General features: G+C 36.0%; 2 protein-coding genes across 2 annotated transcripts; both read right to left on the bottom strand.

Annotated features, from left to right (window-relative positions):
• Positions 1-6,309: 6,309 nt before the first annotated feature.
• Positions 6,310-8,126, bottom strand: DGAT3 (diacylglycerol acyltransferase). The gene is made up of 2 exons (XM_078313447.1): positions 7,687-8,126; positions 6,310-7,214 (listed from the first exon to the last, which is right to left on the bottom strand). The coding sequence occupies exons 1-2, from the start codon at positions 7,981-7,983 to the stop codon at positions 6,555-6,557; spliced, it is 957 nt and encodes a 318-aa protein (XP_078169573.1). The 5' UTR covers positions 7,984-8,126; the 3' UTR covers positions 6,310-6,554.
• Positions 8,127-9,777: 1,651 nt separating this feature from the next.
• LOC144563982 (Polynucleotidyl transferase, ribonuclease H-like superfamily protein) lies at positions 9,778-15,421 on the bottom strand. The gene is made up of 8 exons (XM_078313446.1): positions 15,059-15,421; positions 14,061-14,191; positions 13,422-13,604; positions 12,846-12,958; positions 12,316-12,432; positions 11,741-11,855; positions 11,300-11,515; positions 9,778-10,477 (listed from the first exon to the last, which is right to left on the bottom strand). Exons 1-8 carry the CDS (start codon positions 15,337-15,339, stop codon positions 9,849-9,851), a joined length of 1,785 nt encoding a protein of 594 aa, XP_078169572.1. The 5' UTR covers positions 15,340-15,421; the 3' UTR covers positions 9,778-9,848.
• Positions 15,422-17,808: the final 2,387 nt, after the last annotated feature.

Raw genomic sequence — 17,808 nt, forward strand, 5'->3', positions numbered from 1 at the left:
GGGCGGCCAAATGGAAACCTTTCCCATGACCACATCTGCAGAAGGATCAATGCACCACCAATTTGTCTCCTTTGGAGGCTTGTTGACAAGCACAGCTCTCTGTACAGATAAGCAAGCACAGCACTGCCCCAACTATACTTGCCAGCCTCCTCAAAATTTTCAAAGAAAGGAAGATACATAACAGGGACACAATCTCCTGAGAGGTCAGTAAAGAGCACTGAACCCACCAATACAAGCATATAAGCCCGCGCATAGTACTGTACAGTTATTTCTTCAGCATTATCAGGCAACATATGGAATTTTTTTTTCAGCCATGTTAATCTCATTTTTGTTTTGTATTTGTCCTTGAATGTTCTTGAGTTGACTGAACACCCAAGTAAGGTCTGCACTACAACAGACCAATCGAGATCGGTCCTCCCCAAAAGTGGCCTACCATCTATCGGCAGGCCAAAGAGAACAGCAACATCCTCCAAGGTTACTGTTGCCTCGCCAATAGGGAGGTGGAAGGTATGTGTCTCCTCCCTCCACCGTTCAACAAGAGCCGTAATGAGCCTGACATCGGCAGGTACATGGCCTATCTGGTGAACCCCATATAACCCAGCCTTAATGAGGTAAGGCTTGTACCGGGGATGCCATATGAGACTCACCACATGGTGGCGAGCTATCAATGCTGGTAGTGAATTACCAGCGATAATGGCTTTTGATCGGTGGTCGTCCTGTAAATAGAAGAGAGGTGCATGTGCAGGATCAACTAATGGTCCAGCCCCAGGTGGGTCAGGATGTGCCACAGCCCCAGGTGGGTCAGGATGTGCCACAGCCACAGGTGGTTGCTCCACGTCCTCAGAATTGGAGTCACTAGAAGAAGGATCCTGATGTGATGGCGCACCTGCATGACCTTGTCTCCCCCGACCCCGAGGCCTATGCCTAGGCATTGTCCAACAAACCTGAAAAAACCAATGCCTCTTCATTAATTAAACTTTCAGAGTTGCACAATGATATTTAGTAAAAATGAGTTGTATAAAAATATACAACTAATATGTGTATAATGATGTCAAAGCTAATAATGTTGGGCATGACAATGCATTATGGGATGTATTTTGATTGTTGGATAGGTTGTCTATATTGGTAGCCTGATACATATGGATTCAGTCTTTAACTTCTTTTACTTCCTAAAAGTTATTTTCATGTCAGTTTTACGGGATCTACATAACTTGTACAAGTTCAAGAAAATAACTTATTTTTACAGCAAAGCATTAGTGAATTTTGATATATATTTTGTTTTTTCAATCTACCATCAGCAATAACAATCACAATGTCAGACAGTAATTTTTTTTAAATCAATAGCTCCTTTGTTTCTTTATATTAAATGCATTTTTGAAGTCATTGGTCAATATCAAGTCATTTATTACACACAATTATATAGAAACGTTTGTCAGTTTATATTTTCATTTATACTCCACAAATGCAAGCAGAGGCTTCTACTTTCAATTAATTTATATTTACTAGTTGCCTTTGACTCTTCATGAAAATTGAAAGTTATTAATTGTTTCATGTATTTCAAATTTCACTCTCCAGCAAAAGGCATAAAGATAAGTAAAAGTTTGCTAAAAATGATTGTCCACCAAATGCACGAGTAATTAAGACATATCAAATGTCACATGACGTAAATGAAAACATGCTTTATTGAAGAAAAGGAAATATAACAACTGATAAATTTCAGGGAAAAAAATGATCTTTCATAGACACAAAGCAAAAGATGAAATTTCCACATAATTACATTCTTAATTGAGTATATCTATAACTTAACAGAGCAATTATAGAATATGAGATTTAACCTATTACTAAATAATAGCGTACTACAAATCGAACATTTATGGAGTAGAGAGGCTGAACCAAAACTTATGAAAGATGTTACAATCCAAATGGAAGTATAGATTATTATCTCTTGCAATTAAATTTTTTGTACAATTCTCTACAAATTTTTACACAATTTCTACTGATCTAAATTCTAACAAGTTCCATGCTTAATTTCCTAATTCTACAGATGTAAACGTATCAACAAATTTGTCCGTGTGGTCGTTAGATATCTAAAAGTTGATTCTATTTTAGATTTAGAAATTTTGTACAAATCTCTAGATCTTTTACACAATTTCTACCGATCTTATTTCTTCAGGTTCCATGCATAATTCAGTAATACTACAGATCTAAAAACACCAACAAATTTGCATGTGTGGTCCTCATATATCTACAAATTGATCATCTATTTGAATTTAAATTTGATTCAAATCTTTATTAACTTTTACACAATTTCTACCGATCTAAACTTCTACAAGACCCATGCATAATTCCGTAATTCTACAGATCCAAAAGTACCACAAATTTGCATGCATGGTCCTTAGATACCTACAAATCTACAATACAATAAGATCTATGTTTTACCAAAATCTAGAATTTTACAAATACCTACAATTTCCTTGCATAATCTACAATATCATAAAATTTGAACAAAATCTTCAAAATCTTGTAATATACAAAAATGTACCTTTTACAGAGAGATGACACGGACAAAGCACCGCTGCTGCTGGTGCCACTGCTGCCAAGAAGAAGTGTAGGGTATGCTAAGATACAGGAGATGCCGAATCTAGGTGGGCAGGACTTTGGTACCAGCAAGTGGTGAGAAGGGGAAAAGCGAGTAAGAGAGAGGTGGTGACTGGACCAAGGATTAAGGTTAGAGTGTGAGAGAAGAGAATTGGTGGGAACACAGCTAGGGTTCTAGGATGAGAGGAGGGAGTCGCTTTTATTGCAAAAAAGAAGAATTGAGGAAAGGTAAAAAGAAGGGGAGGGCAATGGGGGATTTGGTGTGGCACATTAGCCTTGCTAGTATGCCATCGCACATTAACTACGCTCACGTGTGCATTATCAAGGTCAACATTCTTACCATATTTTTATATTTAAAATTTTGTTTTTGTCACCAAAAAATTACAAAAGAAGCTCAGTTCAACTAGTTTGGTTTCTGATAAACAAAACACATTAAAAAGTATGATGTAATATGGCAAGCTTTAGTAAATAAATAAACAACAGAAATAAAAAAAATTGTCAAACTAATTTTCACACAACTAATTTCTCTCTCAAAGATATAAAGCAAGAGGTTGAAACCTCTATATAACTATCATTTTGAGTTTATCACTATAAATGTAACAGACCAACTACAACATAGATATGAATGAAGTTTTGTCCAACACTAGACTAACATTAGGAGATGCTTTTTCTAACTTGTATAAGTTTTGTCCTTATCAGAAAATAGTACACAAAATGACCAATTAAATACACAAAATAACCAATTATCAATAAGATTGATAACTTCATCCAACAACTCAGTAATATTTTTAACTTTAGATAAAAGAAAAGCAATTGCACTTTAAGAATGTACAATTGCACTTTAAGAATGTATGTGTCTAAGGATACTAGATTTAGGGTACTTTGCTCATAGGAGTCTCCATACTTCTCCACTTAAAAACCCATACACAATGTTATAATTATCATATCATGAATCATGAATAAAAAAAAAAATTATAGAAATTGCACGAAGAACTTACCTCAGATGTTGAGGCTTTTTGTGCAGAAGAGGATTTGGTGCTTCCAAAATTCAAAATTAGGTCATGTATAGCAAATATTAGAAAGGTATGTGTGGAGAGCAGCCAGTTTTGGGGGAAAAAAAAGGAGTACAGGGTTTGTTACGTCTCAAATTTGGAAAGACTACAAATGAAGGACATGTATAGCAAATATTAGAAAGGTTTGGTCGGTAGAGTGTTATTTGGGAAATGAAGGGCCAACATAGGAAAAAGATTGTTTCAACTTTCATAATAGAAAGTTGTGAGGCTCAGTTTGCTAGAAGTTAACAACAGAAGCAAGTAAAAAATCGAGGGGTAGAGAAATTACAGAATGTGGACGAAATAGTGGGAAGGTCAATAAGGAGTGACAAGTGGATCCGGAGAAATCTAACCGAATCCAAAATATCTATACCAAAATGCATGATCAGTGATGCGAACTGAATTTTTATTCTTTTTCTATCAAGAAATGTCGCGAATCAATTTGTAACCTGACCAAAATACAGTTAGGTACAACCAAAGTTTAATCTAATCCCTCCATTAGCAACTTGAAGCCTGACATACAGGAACTTCATTAACCCACTGCTTAGCACGTCCCAGAGCTAACCCAAAGCATTTTTGAGAAGTTCATAAAATGAATATAATCTCACACAGCATCCAACCCCAGGTAACCTACAATTAGGTCTACTGCAAACCCGGAAATCTCCAATCAAATGGACCAGTTATCTGGTCAGCCTGAAGCCCAGCACGATCCAACATCAAATCCAAATCTGACGATTTGAAAAGCAACCTTAATGATTTGAATACCCCCAAATCTGAATTCCCTAGAAACCACCAAATTGGACTCAATGACCAAAGACATGGATTTACTGAAAACTCCATAGGGCTTCGGACTCAGAGAGCCAAATGCTATTATCTGAACTGAAAGAACCGGTCAAATAATTTATAAACTGAACCAGACAAGAGTATGATATGACCCCCACACATTTTGAGAGAACAACACAAAATTGTTCTCTTATGGAAAGTAGCAAGTAGATTCATTTTGAGAGAACAACACAAAATTGTTCTCTAATGGAAAGTAGCAAGTAGATTTTCCAACTTAAGTAGCAAACACCTAATGCTAGAAATTAAAAGATGATATGCTTCTCTTATGGTTACTTAGCCTTTATTTTGATACCTATGAAAAATCTACACTCTCACACTTCAATTAAAATATACTTATCATCTCCGGAACCTACCCTTCATTACTCTTCTCTATATAGAAAGATGTAAGCTAGCTAGGTTCCAATACTGATTAAAAACCTCACTCACACTCAGGAATTTTGTCAAACACCTCACATGCACGGCCATTGTTAACTGCACCTGCAGGTACCTGCCAGAAGCCATTACCCAATAATGAAAAAAAAAAAAAATTGAATGTAGACCAAGGATCGAACATGCGAAGTGGATTTAAAAGATATTAATCAGATACACACTCCACTCATCCTTTCATTACAGACAATGGGGCGAAACACAGCACTACAACAAATGAAAGAAATGGTTTCTAACCAAATTGATGCAATGGCAGAAGGGAAAAATCGGAGAAGTCTAGTGAAGATCCAACTAAGGAATTTGTTGGGGGGGGAACTGGTTGCTAAGAAGTAAGAACTAAAGAACAGCGAGCTTTGATTAAATTCCTGAGAAGTTTGCCAGGAACGTATCTGTTTGTTCTCAACTGCAGCCTTTCCTCGAACAGAATGACAATAAGGCCCAACTGTGGCCCATATTTACTAACCGAGTCAAGAAATCTAGCAGAACAATAGGCAAATAGGTGCACTTAATTGCGTATATAAATTTGTTTCCAGCATTGTTGTCAGTTTTTCCAGCGCTACAGCCACTATACAAAATATTTAATATGAAATTTTCTTAAGCACCAAAATTGTCAGGGATGGTTCTAACTTAAATTCGCACTGGATTTAAATTCTTACAAGTGAGCCACCTCGCACAAAGTAGATTCGTAAATGTAGGAATATTTTATTTTTGCAATGTAATCAGAACTAATCAATTTACTTAGTTAATTGTTCACAAGTTTCGAGTTTACAATTTAATTTACTTGATGAAGAGGATGCGTAGTACAAACGATGCGTGTTGTACCGAGCCCCGATATTGGAAACCAGAGATCATTTCTTCTGGATTGCCCCTATGCGAAGAAATATTGGAGAGGTTTGCTAGCCAGCCACAACTTTAACATAATCTCACAACCAGGAGCAACAATTGTGGATGTTTGGTGGAATGCAAGAGAAGGGATGGGGCCAGTTCAATTGCGTGCATGGGACACGACTTGGGCAGCAGGCCTATGAGCACTATGGAAAAAGCGTAACATGATGACATTTTTGTAGGAGCTCTACCATGACCTATCATACGTATCATGTTGTGCTATACTTTAGGCTAAAACATACTCAATTAACTGCCATGATAATCAAATTAAAGAATGCAAGGTCAAGTTTCGTCACATACTTGGCTTGGTACTTGGTATATTTGGTTAATGACATATATAACAAAACTATTTTTCTGCCGAAATAAGTGCATAATAGAACGGCAATTTCTGCACACCTGTTAAATAAAATACCAGCATTCCACTATCACAGTTATTTCAAGCTCTAGTACCAAAGCCAAAGGCAAACCAAGGTGGACACCTGCCAATTTTGACTGAGGAGGAAAATATATAATAAGAAGCCCAACTAAATTGACAGTTGACTGTCGTAGAAATAGTATTCATGACAAATTATATGCATACAGCTATTGACACTGATATATAGGTGACAGAACACACTCATACACAATAACTACTTCATTACATCGGTCATAAAAGAGAAAGCACTTCATCACATATTAATAGAAGTGGCATAACATCAGTTTATAAGAGACAACATACTATGCTTATATACAATTATTTTAGCTAGCCGCCTAAGCCGGTATGAGGCTCCCCGCATCATCATGCTCCTCTTCTCCAAAAAAGTGTGCGACAATGGGGCCCACATCATCCAATCCCACACCAATGCACAATTTATCCCTCAAATCCCTAATTAATTCTTCTCCTTGTACCATACCAGTAGTACCAGTAGTTCCTGAACCACAGCTGGAGACCCTCACATTAGGCCCTTCCTTGCATTTGCCCATGCACTTGCAACCAACAACCACAGCCTCCCCTTCACCCCCAACCTTCTTCTCAAATTCGCACAACAAATCCATTGCGCCTGCCTTCTTGCACTTGCCACCCATGCAAACCTCAATCTTACCAGGTGCAACATCCTCCACAAGTATTGTCTGTATGAGTGCCGGTGCAGGTGCAGGTAAGGGTAGAGGTACAGGTAAAGGTAAGGGTAGAGGTGCAGATGAGATTGGATTGGGTGTGGTTATGGTGGCAGTAGTAGTGGTTTTGAGATCACTGAGTCGCAGGATTTGTGGTTCCTCGCAATCACTTTCGCTGGATTCTGAGGAGCTCGAGGAAGAGTCCTCGCAAACCATCTTGCATGCTGCTTTTTTCTCTTCCTTTTTCATTTTTTTCATCTCTTTCTCTTCGACCTTAATCTGGTTGAGCTGTTCCAGCAATTGCTTCGCTGCATCCTATAGAATTGCAAAATTTATGGATTTCAACTATCAGATCAGAGGTGGATTTAAGTAGAAGGAATAATTGGGGTCAATTGACCCCCATTTTTTAAAATTTCTGTATTTCTGTATGGTTTTCTATATAATTTAGAGTAAAATGTCATGGTATTGTGAAATTGACCCCCATTCTTTATAGGAAAATTTTATATGATTTGACCCCCATTGTTCGAAAGTCTTGCTCAGTCCACCCCTGTATCAGATAGTAATTAACTTGAAGTTTATCTTAATAAATTTATTATCCAATTCAACATCTTTTGCATCAGAGCAACAGAAACAATGAAAAATTAACTAGATCCGAAGTAACAATTGAAACGAAAGATAGAATTGCTACGATCATCTAGTCTCTACCTCTTAAAAGTTTTAACAGAATCAGCAATTGAATAAAATTGATAAAATAGATAGTAAGAAACAAGAAGAGAAACACAAATACCGTGATTTTGTCGCTTTGATCGGCGGGAACACCAAAGCCAATGGAATTAAGCTCGGAGAGATCCTTCTTCAAGGTCTTGATAAGCTTGGCTCTCTTTTTATCCTGTTTGGAACTTTTCTCTTCGTAGTACTGGCGGTGTCCCTCATCACAAAACACAGCACCACCGGTGGCTCTCGCTGGAACCCTAACCCTCGCAGTAGCACTCCTTAGGGCACCTCCACCGAAGAGACCGAACAGGATACGATGGTGAACGGAGCCAATCGAGGATCGCTGAAGCGCGGCGCCGGAGATTTCCATTAGTGGTTGATTGGTTGATTGGTTGCAAGGTTCTTTTCTTCGCAAATTTTTGTTTTGTTTTTATCCGAGTCTGAATTGGATCGAAAAGGGGAAAGCGAAAAAAGGAAGAGTCGAGGAGCAGCAGTCGGGCTTCTTATCGAGTATCTCCTGAGATACGGGGAGAATAGTTGCAGCGGGTCAAATAGATTAATAGATTCGAGGTTCGCTTTGAAATTCGTGTCAGATTAAAACGGACGACTCTGATCTTATTCTACACGGTCAGGTTTTACACTGGATCTGAATTCCTTCTTAGATGAGCTTCGATACGTGTAATATGTGGTTCGCATTTGAAGAACAAGATGACGTGGACAAATAAGATCCGGCTATCAATAAGGTGAAGGATCACTTGATAAAATTTTATTTGAAAATTTTAATCAAGTTTAATTTTAAAAGTGAATATCATAGACATAATTTATATTATCTACATATAATATTTATAAAATATAATTCAATTTGATATATTTATATTATCGGTACCATTTAAAATTGAAAAAAAAAAAAAAAAAACTTTAGTCAACTTGCTGTCCCTTCTTTTTTGTTAATCTAATCCTACTTAAAAAGATTTGCGCAGCAGTTATATCTACTTCAAAGTTATTGAACTCCGAATTCCTGCATGGGTCAAATTGATTTGCAATTGCCCCCATATTCGTTTTTATTTTTTTTATTTTAGACAATTTAATTGCCAAATTAAACCAAACCAAAACAGCAATAGGGCCTCAAAATTATTAGCTTAGTGAGCTTCAACAGAATATGTGAGGTATTCAGATCATGTGATGTACCTAATAGTATCAGATTAGATTCAAACCGTTCAACTTAAAGTTTGCAAGAATCTTAAAACAAATCCTCTATATTTCAAATAGGCTCCAAAATTTGTTTACCTCAACTAATCAACTAAGAGTATTCTATCAGGAATTCAGATCCAGTGAAGTAACTCAATTTTTGAATTTTAGATCAGGACCGTTCGATTTGAATCAGTGATAATCCATTTTGAAGTGGAGCACACACATCCCGAGCAACGGATTCGAATTGGCCGCCCCGATCCAAAACCCAAAAATTGAGTTACTTTAGGGGATCCGGACCAAGATCCAAGAGTATTGATCCTGACTGTTTTAAATCTGTCATTAGCTATACTAGCAAAATTTCTAGTTGTTATGTCTTTATATATTTTTAACTCAAAAAATGTGTTTACTTTACTGAGAAGGTTTAGGCTTGGGACCTTGTATAAAGGAAAGAATGTTATACTACACACACTGCTTGCTCAATGCAATTAAGGTACGTGAACTTCTTAAATGAGAAGGAAAGAAAGCACACCATTTGGTCAGTGTCAGTGCCGGAAAGGTTGTGCAATTTTCCTCCTTTTCCCAAAACATCAAAAAAGGTGCAGTTTAACTGTTTAAAGTGCCGTTTATTGATGCATTAAGATAATAAGGTGCACACAATTTAACTTCAATTAATGAACGGTAAAATATACATCAAATTCCATAATTTTATTATATTCGTATTAGTAATGTCATAAATACAGAAAAGAGTATTAGCATTGTAGAGTTTTTATTGATCAAAAGGATGAAGGTAAAGATTTGAAATAATCCATTTGGCACAAAATCACCGATAAGCTTTCATATTCACTGTCTGCAATCAGCATTGATGGAAGGAGAAGGTGATCGAGGAGTTCCGGTGTCAAGAGAAATCATTCCTGTTCTGTTTTTCCCAGTTTTCACCTTATTTTCCCGTAATGAATATTGTACAGCATCTTAAAAAGAATAAAACAATCTCATTTTGTTAATTCGAGCAATAATGGCTAAAATTAGAAACGCGCAAGTCCCCCTTTAAATCTCTAGATATTCATTCGGGCCGAGCATGAGCTTACTATCCCAATATATCTCAGAAGTATTATTCTCAACCGACACATGCATTTTAGTATGCTCTGACAACATAACAGTTTGCAACGAATCAGCCAATTCTCCATCCCATAACCCTATTTCACAAATTTTCTTATACGCCCCAAAGCCCGCAATTCTAACCCCATCAGAGAGCATATTTTCAATAGAAGAACTCCCAGCTTCTACTTCCTTCAGCAACTCAACTACAGCACCTTGCCTCTTAAATGCCGCGACCGCACAATTTCTATCCACCACTCTCAAAGTAAAATCTTCATTAAATTTAGGATGGTAGCTCTTCAGCTGATTTTTCAAATTCAAACTTGAAGTAGAATTGAAACCCCAGATAAAGACCAAGTTATGGGTACTCCATTTTGCAATTTCCTCTTGTTTAGTCGCATGATTAATTGTGTCATCTTTGTGGCTGATAGCATCAAGTTCCATCCGAGATATGGGATGAAATACGTTTGTGTGTCCCTCAATTGGATTAAATTTAAGAAGCTGACTTATTTGGGCAAAGAGGCTTGTTATTTTTAGTACATTTCTTACTTGATTATTTTTTTCAGCATCTTTGTCACCTGAAAAAAGAAAATCAAATAGTAAGTTATTATAATAATATAATGTAACATGCTAACCATGGCATCATCTATGTTGTTGCATTGATCCTGCACACTACCAATAAGTGCTGAAAAGCCCTTTTTGTATTTGCACTAGTGTTACCATCTTAAAGAAGGGAGAAGTTATATTCACAACATACATATTTCAGAAAAATTGAAGTGAGATATAAAGGTTTTCATTGCTTAGATAGATTGTGCATCAAACTTCGTGCAATTTGGTATTGCATCGAGCGGTTTGGAAGTTTAACAGCTTAATTTCATCAGCTTTTGATATGCAACCAAATGATTTCAGATTGCACCAAATTTGATGCATGGCCCATCTAAATGATGATAAACACATAATTTACTTCTTGAATTTTGAAGATTGACATTTTTTGTCATAGTTGTCTAAATAAGTTGGTTGTCAATCCCTTCCCACAAAAGAATTCATAACTAAACCTCTACCATTAGTCGATCTTTAATGCGTACGCATCAGTTAAAAGAATTTAGTTCAATGGATGGAAGAACATACCAATCTATATACACTAATAGTGAATTATGATTTAAAGTAGACTAAAAGAAACCAGTCTACCATTTGCAAGGGTTATTCTTTGTCAATTATTCATAGTCAATCACAGTTAAAAATCACTAAATTAAGGATTCAGCTAACAAATGAGATTTGTATACTTTCTCAATTAAGGAATTATATTATGTTAATAATGGAAAGGAGAGGCCATTTTTGCTATTGTACAATAATGAAAAATGTGTTGCATATTTGTCCTTTTCAGACAAAAGAGCATGTACCTTGAAAAGGGACTTCAAGTTTAATTGGTAGGAACAACTGCCGATTTAAATAACTGAAAGCTGAGGAAACATTCTTGGCATTTTTCAAAGGACCTATTTCCTTCATTAAATGCCCCAAATCAAGTATTTCTGGAAACACCATTTTCAGAGAGCATGCAAATTCATGCATGCTCGGTGGCAGAGGCGCAATAAATTTCTCATGAATAAATGTAAAATCTGCACACAAAATAAGAAAGGGTAAAAAAAAAAAAAAATCATGGCCAAGAGGAATAATGGTAAATCTACCATCCTTTTTTTATTTTTAAAAGCTGGAATAACCATCACTATTTGGATTAGAGTTCATATGTTGGTCAGGACTCGGGGTAACAACCATAACTATGTAACTGATGTGTACTAATACTACCTAAACTCCAGAAAGAAAAGAAGAGTGATGAGATTTACCGTTGAGGCAATTGTACGATACAATTGGTTTTTGTGAACTTGAAATCAAGTCAATAACTTCTCGAAAACCACGCAGCTTGAAGTTTTGTTCCTCTTCAGCACGTTGAATATCACTCTAAAGGAAATAAGTAATTAGTCATAAAAAAAACAAGAAAATGCATGATCAAAACATGACAAGTAACCTATGGAGCACTAAAATTTGCATGTGCATCCTCAAAAAAGCTAATATCGTGTTCATAACACTTGAATCTCTAGTAAACCCTTAAAAGTTTAATTGCATGCATGAAACCAGCAGACCGGTGATGATATAAAACTAGTTTTGCCTTTGATAATCCACAGTTGATCAGCAACCTAAATACTTAGTAATTCTCACATCAAAAGTATCATTTTTTTTAGTTTTGAAATATGATTGGGGTACACAAGTACTGACTGAAATTTTGGATGATAATTTTTTTTTTTTTTTTTTTTTTTGTAAAGCTTGGAGGGGCTGCCAAGATTAACAATACCGATTTAGTGAGGATACATGACACGGAAAAAGAAAGAAAAATATTAAGTAGAAAATCATAAGTGCAAACCAGAAGAGCACTCTTGTCCTCCTCAGAGCTACTAAGAACAACCTGTACTGATTTGGTAATCCCACCTTCGTCATGAACCCGTAAAGGTACCAGGCTGTCAGAAATGCCATGTATTGTCTGCATCATGAATTAGAAATTAAAATACATCATTATGTGGGAGCTCTGTTCCCCCTTTGACTATAGCAACTTAGCAAGCTTTACACTATCAGACCTCAACATGAAGTTGTTGGCACAGTATTATATAGTGTTTTTTGTATATTCTTTTACAAAATCACACAAAGAATGATCAAATAAGTTGTATTAAATACTGCATAACATTTATAAGATGGTATGACACAGAGATCCAGTATACTGTACAAATGGATCATAAAATGTGAGAGAAGTGTGATACAGAGATCAAGTATACTGTACAAAGGGATGATGGAATGTTAGAGAAGTGTAGGCAAATATTGGGCAAGTTCACAATCAAGTTATTACTCATCATGATAAACATGAAAAAAAACTCAGAAATCAAAGCATAACACTCATACCTGGAATACAAGGTTGACTTGATGCTCACTGCATACATCTATGGTCATGCAAGGTCTCTTACCATACGTCTGAGTACCTAAAATAAGCATCTTAAGGGAGTTTGGCATTTTTCCTGTCAAACAGAAATAACAAACTCAAGCATCAATTAATAATACAAGTATCAGACAATCCATGTGAAGAATAACAGTAGCAATCAGTTATTTTTGCCAGACATGCATTCATATAAGCATTATTTTTGCTGGATATTCACACAAGTCCAAATTTCATAAGGAAACATTTCATGCATGCTCTGTACAATTCCTCAAAATATCAGAGACACTAAATGTGAAGAATGTTTAGGTAACAAGCAACAAAGCAATATAATTCAATATGCACCTTTCACAAAGTCTTCAAAGATGCCAAAAAATAACCCTCCTCTCTCCTTTGTTTATGTACAGAGAAAATAGTGACCAAGGGTGGTTTCTTTGGGCATCTTTTGAAGAAATTGATGAAGGGTGCTAAGAATATTTCTTGCCCAAAAATATGAAGAGAGAGAGAATACTCCATAAAGGCTAATCAATTGCAAGAAAGCACACCATGAGGAGACTCATCAGAAGCTAAGCACGCCTTTCTCCAGTATAGAATCCTCGACTTGATTCCTTCTATGAACAGTGAATCGGAAAATGATTTACTTGATTTGGAATATATTCTGAAATCTAAAGGCGTTGTGTTTGTCTGTCTAGCCAAGGATTCTTGCACTCTAGATATGTATGATATTCCTACACACACACAAAAAAAAAGGTAAAATAAGGATATAGAAAAACAAACCATAATTTTCTTAATATAGTGGTGTTGTGTCAGATGAAGAGCAAAAACTCATACAACTGCTCTCTATTTGGAATTTTGAACTCGGGGCTCATTCTAGCAAGATAGCAATAAAGGCAAACACACATCTCTCATATCAAGAAACCATAAGGGTTTGAGTAGCAGTAAGGTAGGAATTGGCCTCTATTACACATTATTTCAAATGAATGCACTAATGACTTAGGATTCCTATCCAAGGATAATATTCCAAATGTCCATCTATTTATCTATTCCACATATAAGAATGGGTAACTAAACACTTCTTTTTTCTTATTCCAAATGACATTTGAATTTATTCTGACCACATACCAAAAGCATATTACGCATAATAAACTCGGTAGATTTTTTCCTTTAATTGTCATTTGAATTACCTTTGTATATACAGAGATTAAAATCAAAGCCTTCACGTGCCAGAGATTCAAGGTATGAAGCTTGACAAGAGAAGCTGTGTGAAGGCAAGCCCACTTTTACCTCCTCCCTTGGAAATATATGGAAGTTATAACTGCACAAATTGCAGTAAAAGCATATGGAACTTATCATAAAAGGACACTAACAGATCGTTTGAATCACTGTGGTAAATAACGGTATGCGGCCGTCGGACGGACAGCGTACCGCCAAGTGATTAATCGGGAATAATCGGCCATAATTGGAAATAATCGGTCGATTAGTCAGAAAAATCCATACGGTTTGGTCACCGCCAACGACTAATCGGACGATTAATCGGCTTAAACGGACGTTTTTTACAACAGTGGCTTGAATTAAGTGAAAGGAGTGAAATCTGTGTATATGCAAGTATTACAGAACCAGTTCTAATACAATTTTAGTTGATTCTGTACCTGTATAGACCTGTCACGCTATTGGTTGGATTGGATGTGATTTTTTTCCTTCATATTTTTTTTGTTTGATGCACAAATAAGGATAAATCAAAGCTTAAATGGGTGAAATTGAGGCAATAAAGAATCTTCACTGATGCACAATGGTCTAACTGAGAACAAAGCAATTAAAGTTGGAGAAAATTGAGCCCCAGAATTGCACAACAGAAGCATAGTTTTTGCTCGACAGCATAACTGAGGCTGGTCAGGCCTAATTAATTTGGGCAAACAAGCACTATTATTAAACTGGTCCTTACCATACCAGTACCATTGAGTAGTGACTGGTTTTGGCCGAAATTCTTAACATCTGTAATTCGATTCCCTGAATCAAAGCGAGCAATCTGAGTTACATTATCATTTCATCAAACACCTTGTGTGCAACAGATACTTGTTACATCAGAACATAATCAAACGGGTCATGCATTCCATCAAACATTTGTACACACATTACTGGCTCACAAAAACAATCTCCAAAAGAGAGAGATGAGTAGACATACGGAAAAGCGACGACCTTGGAGCCGTCGACACGAAAGGGGCAGATGGATACATTGAGAAGCTGGAAGGACTCTGCGGTGAGCTTGGCTTTAAGGTATGCTGTCTCGGCCGTGTCAAACGGGAGAAGGCGGCGCTGCCACGGCGAAGCGGAGGTGGCGGAGGCAGTTTTGATAGAGGAGAGCGAGATGAAATCGCAGCAGTCGATATGGGACTTGAGTTCTCTGAGAAGGGATGGTGTGAAGTTCGATTTGGTTACTTGTTTTATGGCTGTGTGGGAGGACATTGGATTTGGAAGGAATAGAGGCAATGGCGCGGTGCTCTTGACGGGGTTTAGTAATTAGCGGGAAGCACAGGGTTTCATTGTGTCTAAGTTGGAGAGGTTTTGGGGTGAAACGCTATCCTCTGGGAGGTTTTACCTGCGGAGCTGTGCGGTGCGGTGGTTTTGATCTGGTCCGTTCGTTTCGGATCGGACGGGCTGGATTAAGGGTTCATTAAATTTTGAGTTTTTTTAAATTCGGGCAAGATCTGATCTGGTCCGTCCGATTCGAAACGAACGGACCAGATCAAAATCACCGCACAGCTCGGCAGGTAAAACCTCTGCAGAGGATACGCTTCCGTTTGGGGAAGAATTCGTATCCTCTGAGATATCTCAAACTTTGCGTGACTTTATGGAAAATCCCAACCGTTTAAATACGTTCTGCACGAATCTCAAAGCACACATAATACTGACCCCTACATCACTCCCCGAATAGGCACCGGACACGTCGGTCACGCAAAAGTTGAGATATCTCAGAGGATACGCACTCGTTTGGGGAAGTCTCTCTCCGGTATGTGAAGATTCAATTGACTTTACGGTTTCAGATTTACTCTCAGACGCTTTGAGATTCGCCCTAGCGCCAAGGCAGTATTATTTGGGCTTTGGGATTCGTGCAAAGTTACAAGAATGGATCCAGTAATTTAAAAAAAAATTCTTTTACGGTACGGGGAGTCGGGACTCGGGGGAATTTGTACCCTCTGCATTAACTCAAAAAAAAAATTTGAGTTAAATGCATTTGAATCGTCCGATCTATTTTAAGATCCGTACAGGCTAAATTTATATTAATATTAAAGACTCCCCTACTTTAAAGGCTGAGACATCTCAGATTAGTTTGGTTTAAAATCAAATAATTCAGATGCATTAACTCAAAAGATGCAGAATATGAATTTTAGTTTTGGTCTATGTATATATTTTGAAGAAATTAGGTGCGAATGCTCTATAGTTAGGGGTGAAAAAAGTATGGATAATATTTGATCTATATTCGATTCGTATTCAAAAACTTAAATATGGAGATATTCGTGTAGATAAGGATACTAATATGATTTTACGTTTCAATTATCCGTATCTGAATAGTAGATATATACAGTGTAATAAAATGCAGTCTATGCAGCCGCATATACATATTCGGTTGTAATTCGCATAAAAATCTGTATGCAGTCAATATATGCGGTTTCACATATGTGGCCGCATATTCGGCCATATATTACTATAGCATATTGGGCCGCATATTATTATCGCATATTCAGTCGCATATTACCGCATATTTGTCTGTATGATACCAAATAATACCACATATTACCGCATATGACTGTATATGACTGCATATTACCGCATTCTTGTTTATATAAGAAGAGTCGAATTCTAATGCCTCTATTTTTTGTTTTTTTTATTCTGCTATTATTTTTTAAACATTAATAATTTAAAATTTAAAATTCAATTATTGAAATAAAATTATTAGATTTTATCTATATTATTTTCTCAATATACATATAAAAAATTACGAAATTTCAACTTTGTTTTGATCGGTATAAAAAATTGTAAAAATAGATAGATGTGAATAAAATATGAACATTGATTTTTTAACTTATTGATTTATATAAAAATAAAACCGAAAATTGACATATTTTGTATGTATATTATAGAGAAAACAATATATATCACATCTAATGGTTTTATTTAGACATATGTTTCAATTTTTCGTTATTACAAAAAAAAAAACGACGGAGATAAAAAATAAAGACACATGAAATCCATATTAATTTATAATGTACGGATAGAATTTAACCTTAGGCGTGTTCATCGGTTTGGTTCGGTTTCAATCTTAGGCGTGTTCATCTGTTCGGTTGAAACCGAACCGAACTAAGCAAACCAAAATTATAATTCGGTTTTAAAAATAAAACCGAACCGAACCGGACCAAAGTTTTATTTCGGTTTGTTCGGTTCAAACCGAAATATATTTATTTATTTATTTAAAACAATTAATTTATAATAAACCGAAGTATATTAAGAAATAAATCGGGTATTAAGAAATAAATTGGAATATTAAGAAATAAACCCTTTCGTGGTGTATTTGTAGTGTGACCTATTGGTCTGTGTCATTGAGCGGGGCATAAAGAAATATATTTTTTTGTATTAAGATTTCTCTGGTAATTTGATTAAAAAGAGTGACGTGGCGGCAAAAAAAATGTAGTCTTTGTTCTACTATATTCTATAGAGCAAAAATAAAGGTGCCATAAAATAAAATTGGAATGAAATGACAGTTTTTCAAAGTAAACATTCAATCCGGACTACTTAATATGATGTCTATATTAAAATGTACTTGGAGACAAAATATAATTTTTTGAATTTTTTTTTTAGTATTTTTTTTAAGATAAATACAAAATTAGAAGATTTTGGATTATTAAAAAATAGTGATTTTGTACATATCACAACAAT

This window comes from Carex rostrata, chromosome 13 (assembly GCF_964058835.1).
Source record: "Carex rostrata chromosome 13, lpCarRost1.2, whole genome shotgun sequence".
NCBI classification, from domain to species: Eukaryota; Viridiplantae; Streptophyta; class Magnoliopsida; order Poales; family Cyperaceae; genus Carex; species Carex rostrata.

What these genes read in the sequence shown, in the direction of transcription:
- DGAT3 (XM_078313447.1), bottom strand. Translation starts at nt 7,983, where the DNA reads ATGGAAATCTCCGGCGCCGCGCTTCAGCGATCCTCGATTGGCTCCGTT. An exon ending in ATCAAAGCGACAAAATCACG is followed by an intron (nt 7,215 to 7,686) that starts GTATTTGTGTTT and finishes GCAATTCTATAG; the next exon opens with GATGCAGCGAAGCAATTGCT.
- LOC144563982 (XM_078313446.1), bottom strand. Translation starts at nt 15,339, where the DNA reads ATGTCCTCCCACACAGCCATAAAACAAGTAACCAAATCGAACTTCACA. An exon ending in TCCAAGGTCGTCGCTTTTCC is followed by an intron (nt 14,192 to 15,058) that starts GTATGTCTACTC and finishes CAATTTGTGCAG; the next exon opens with TTATAACTTCCATATATTTC. An exon ending in AGGACAAGAGTGCTCTTCTG is followed by an intron (nt 11,856 to 12,315) that starts GTTTGCACTTAT and finishes TATTTCCTTTAG; the next exon opens with AGTGATATTCAACGTGCTGA.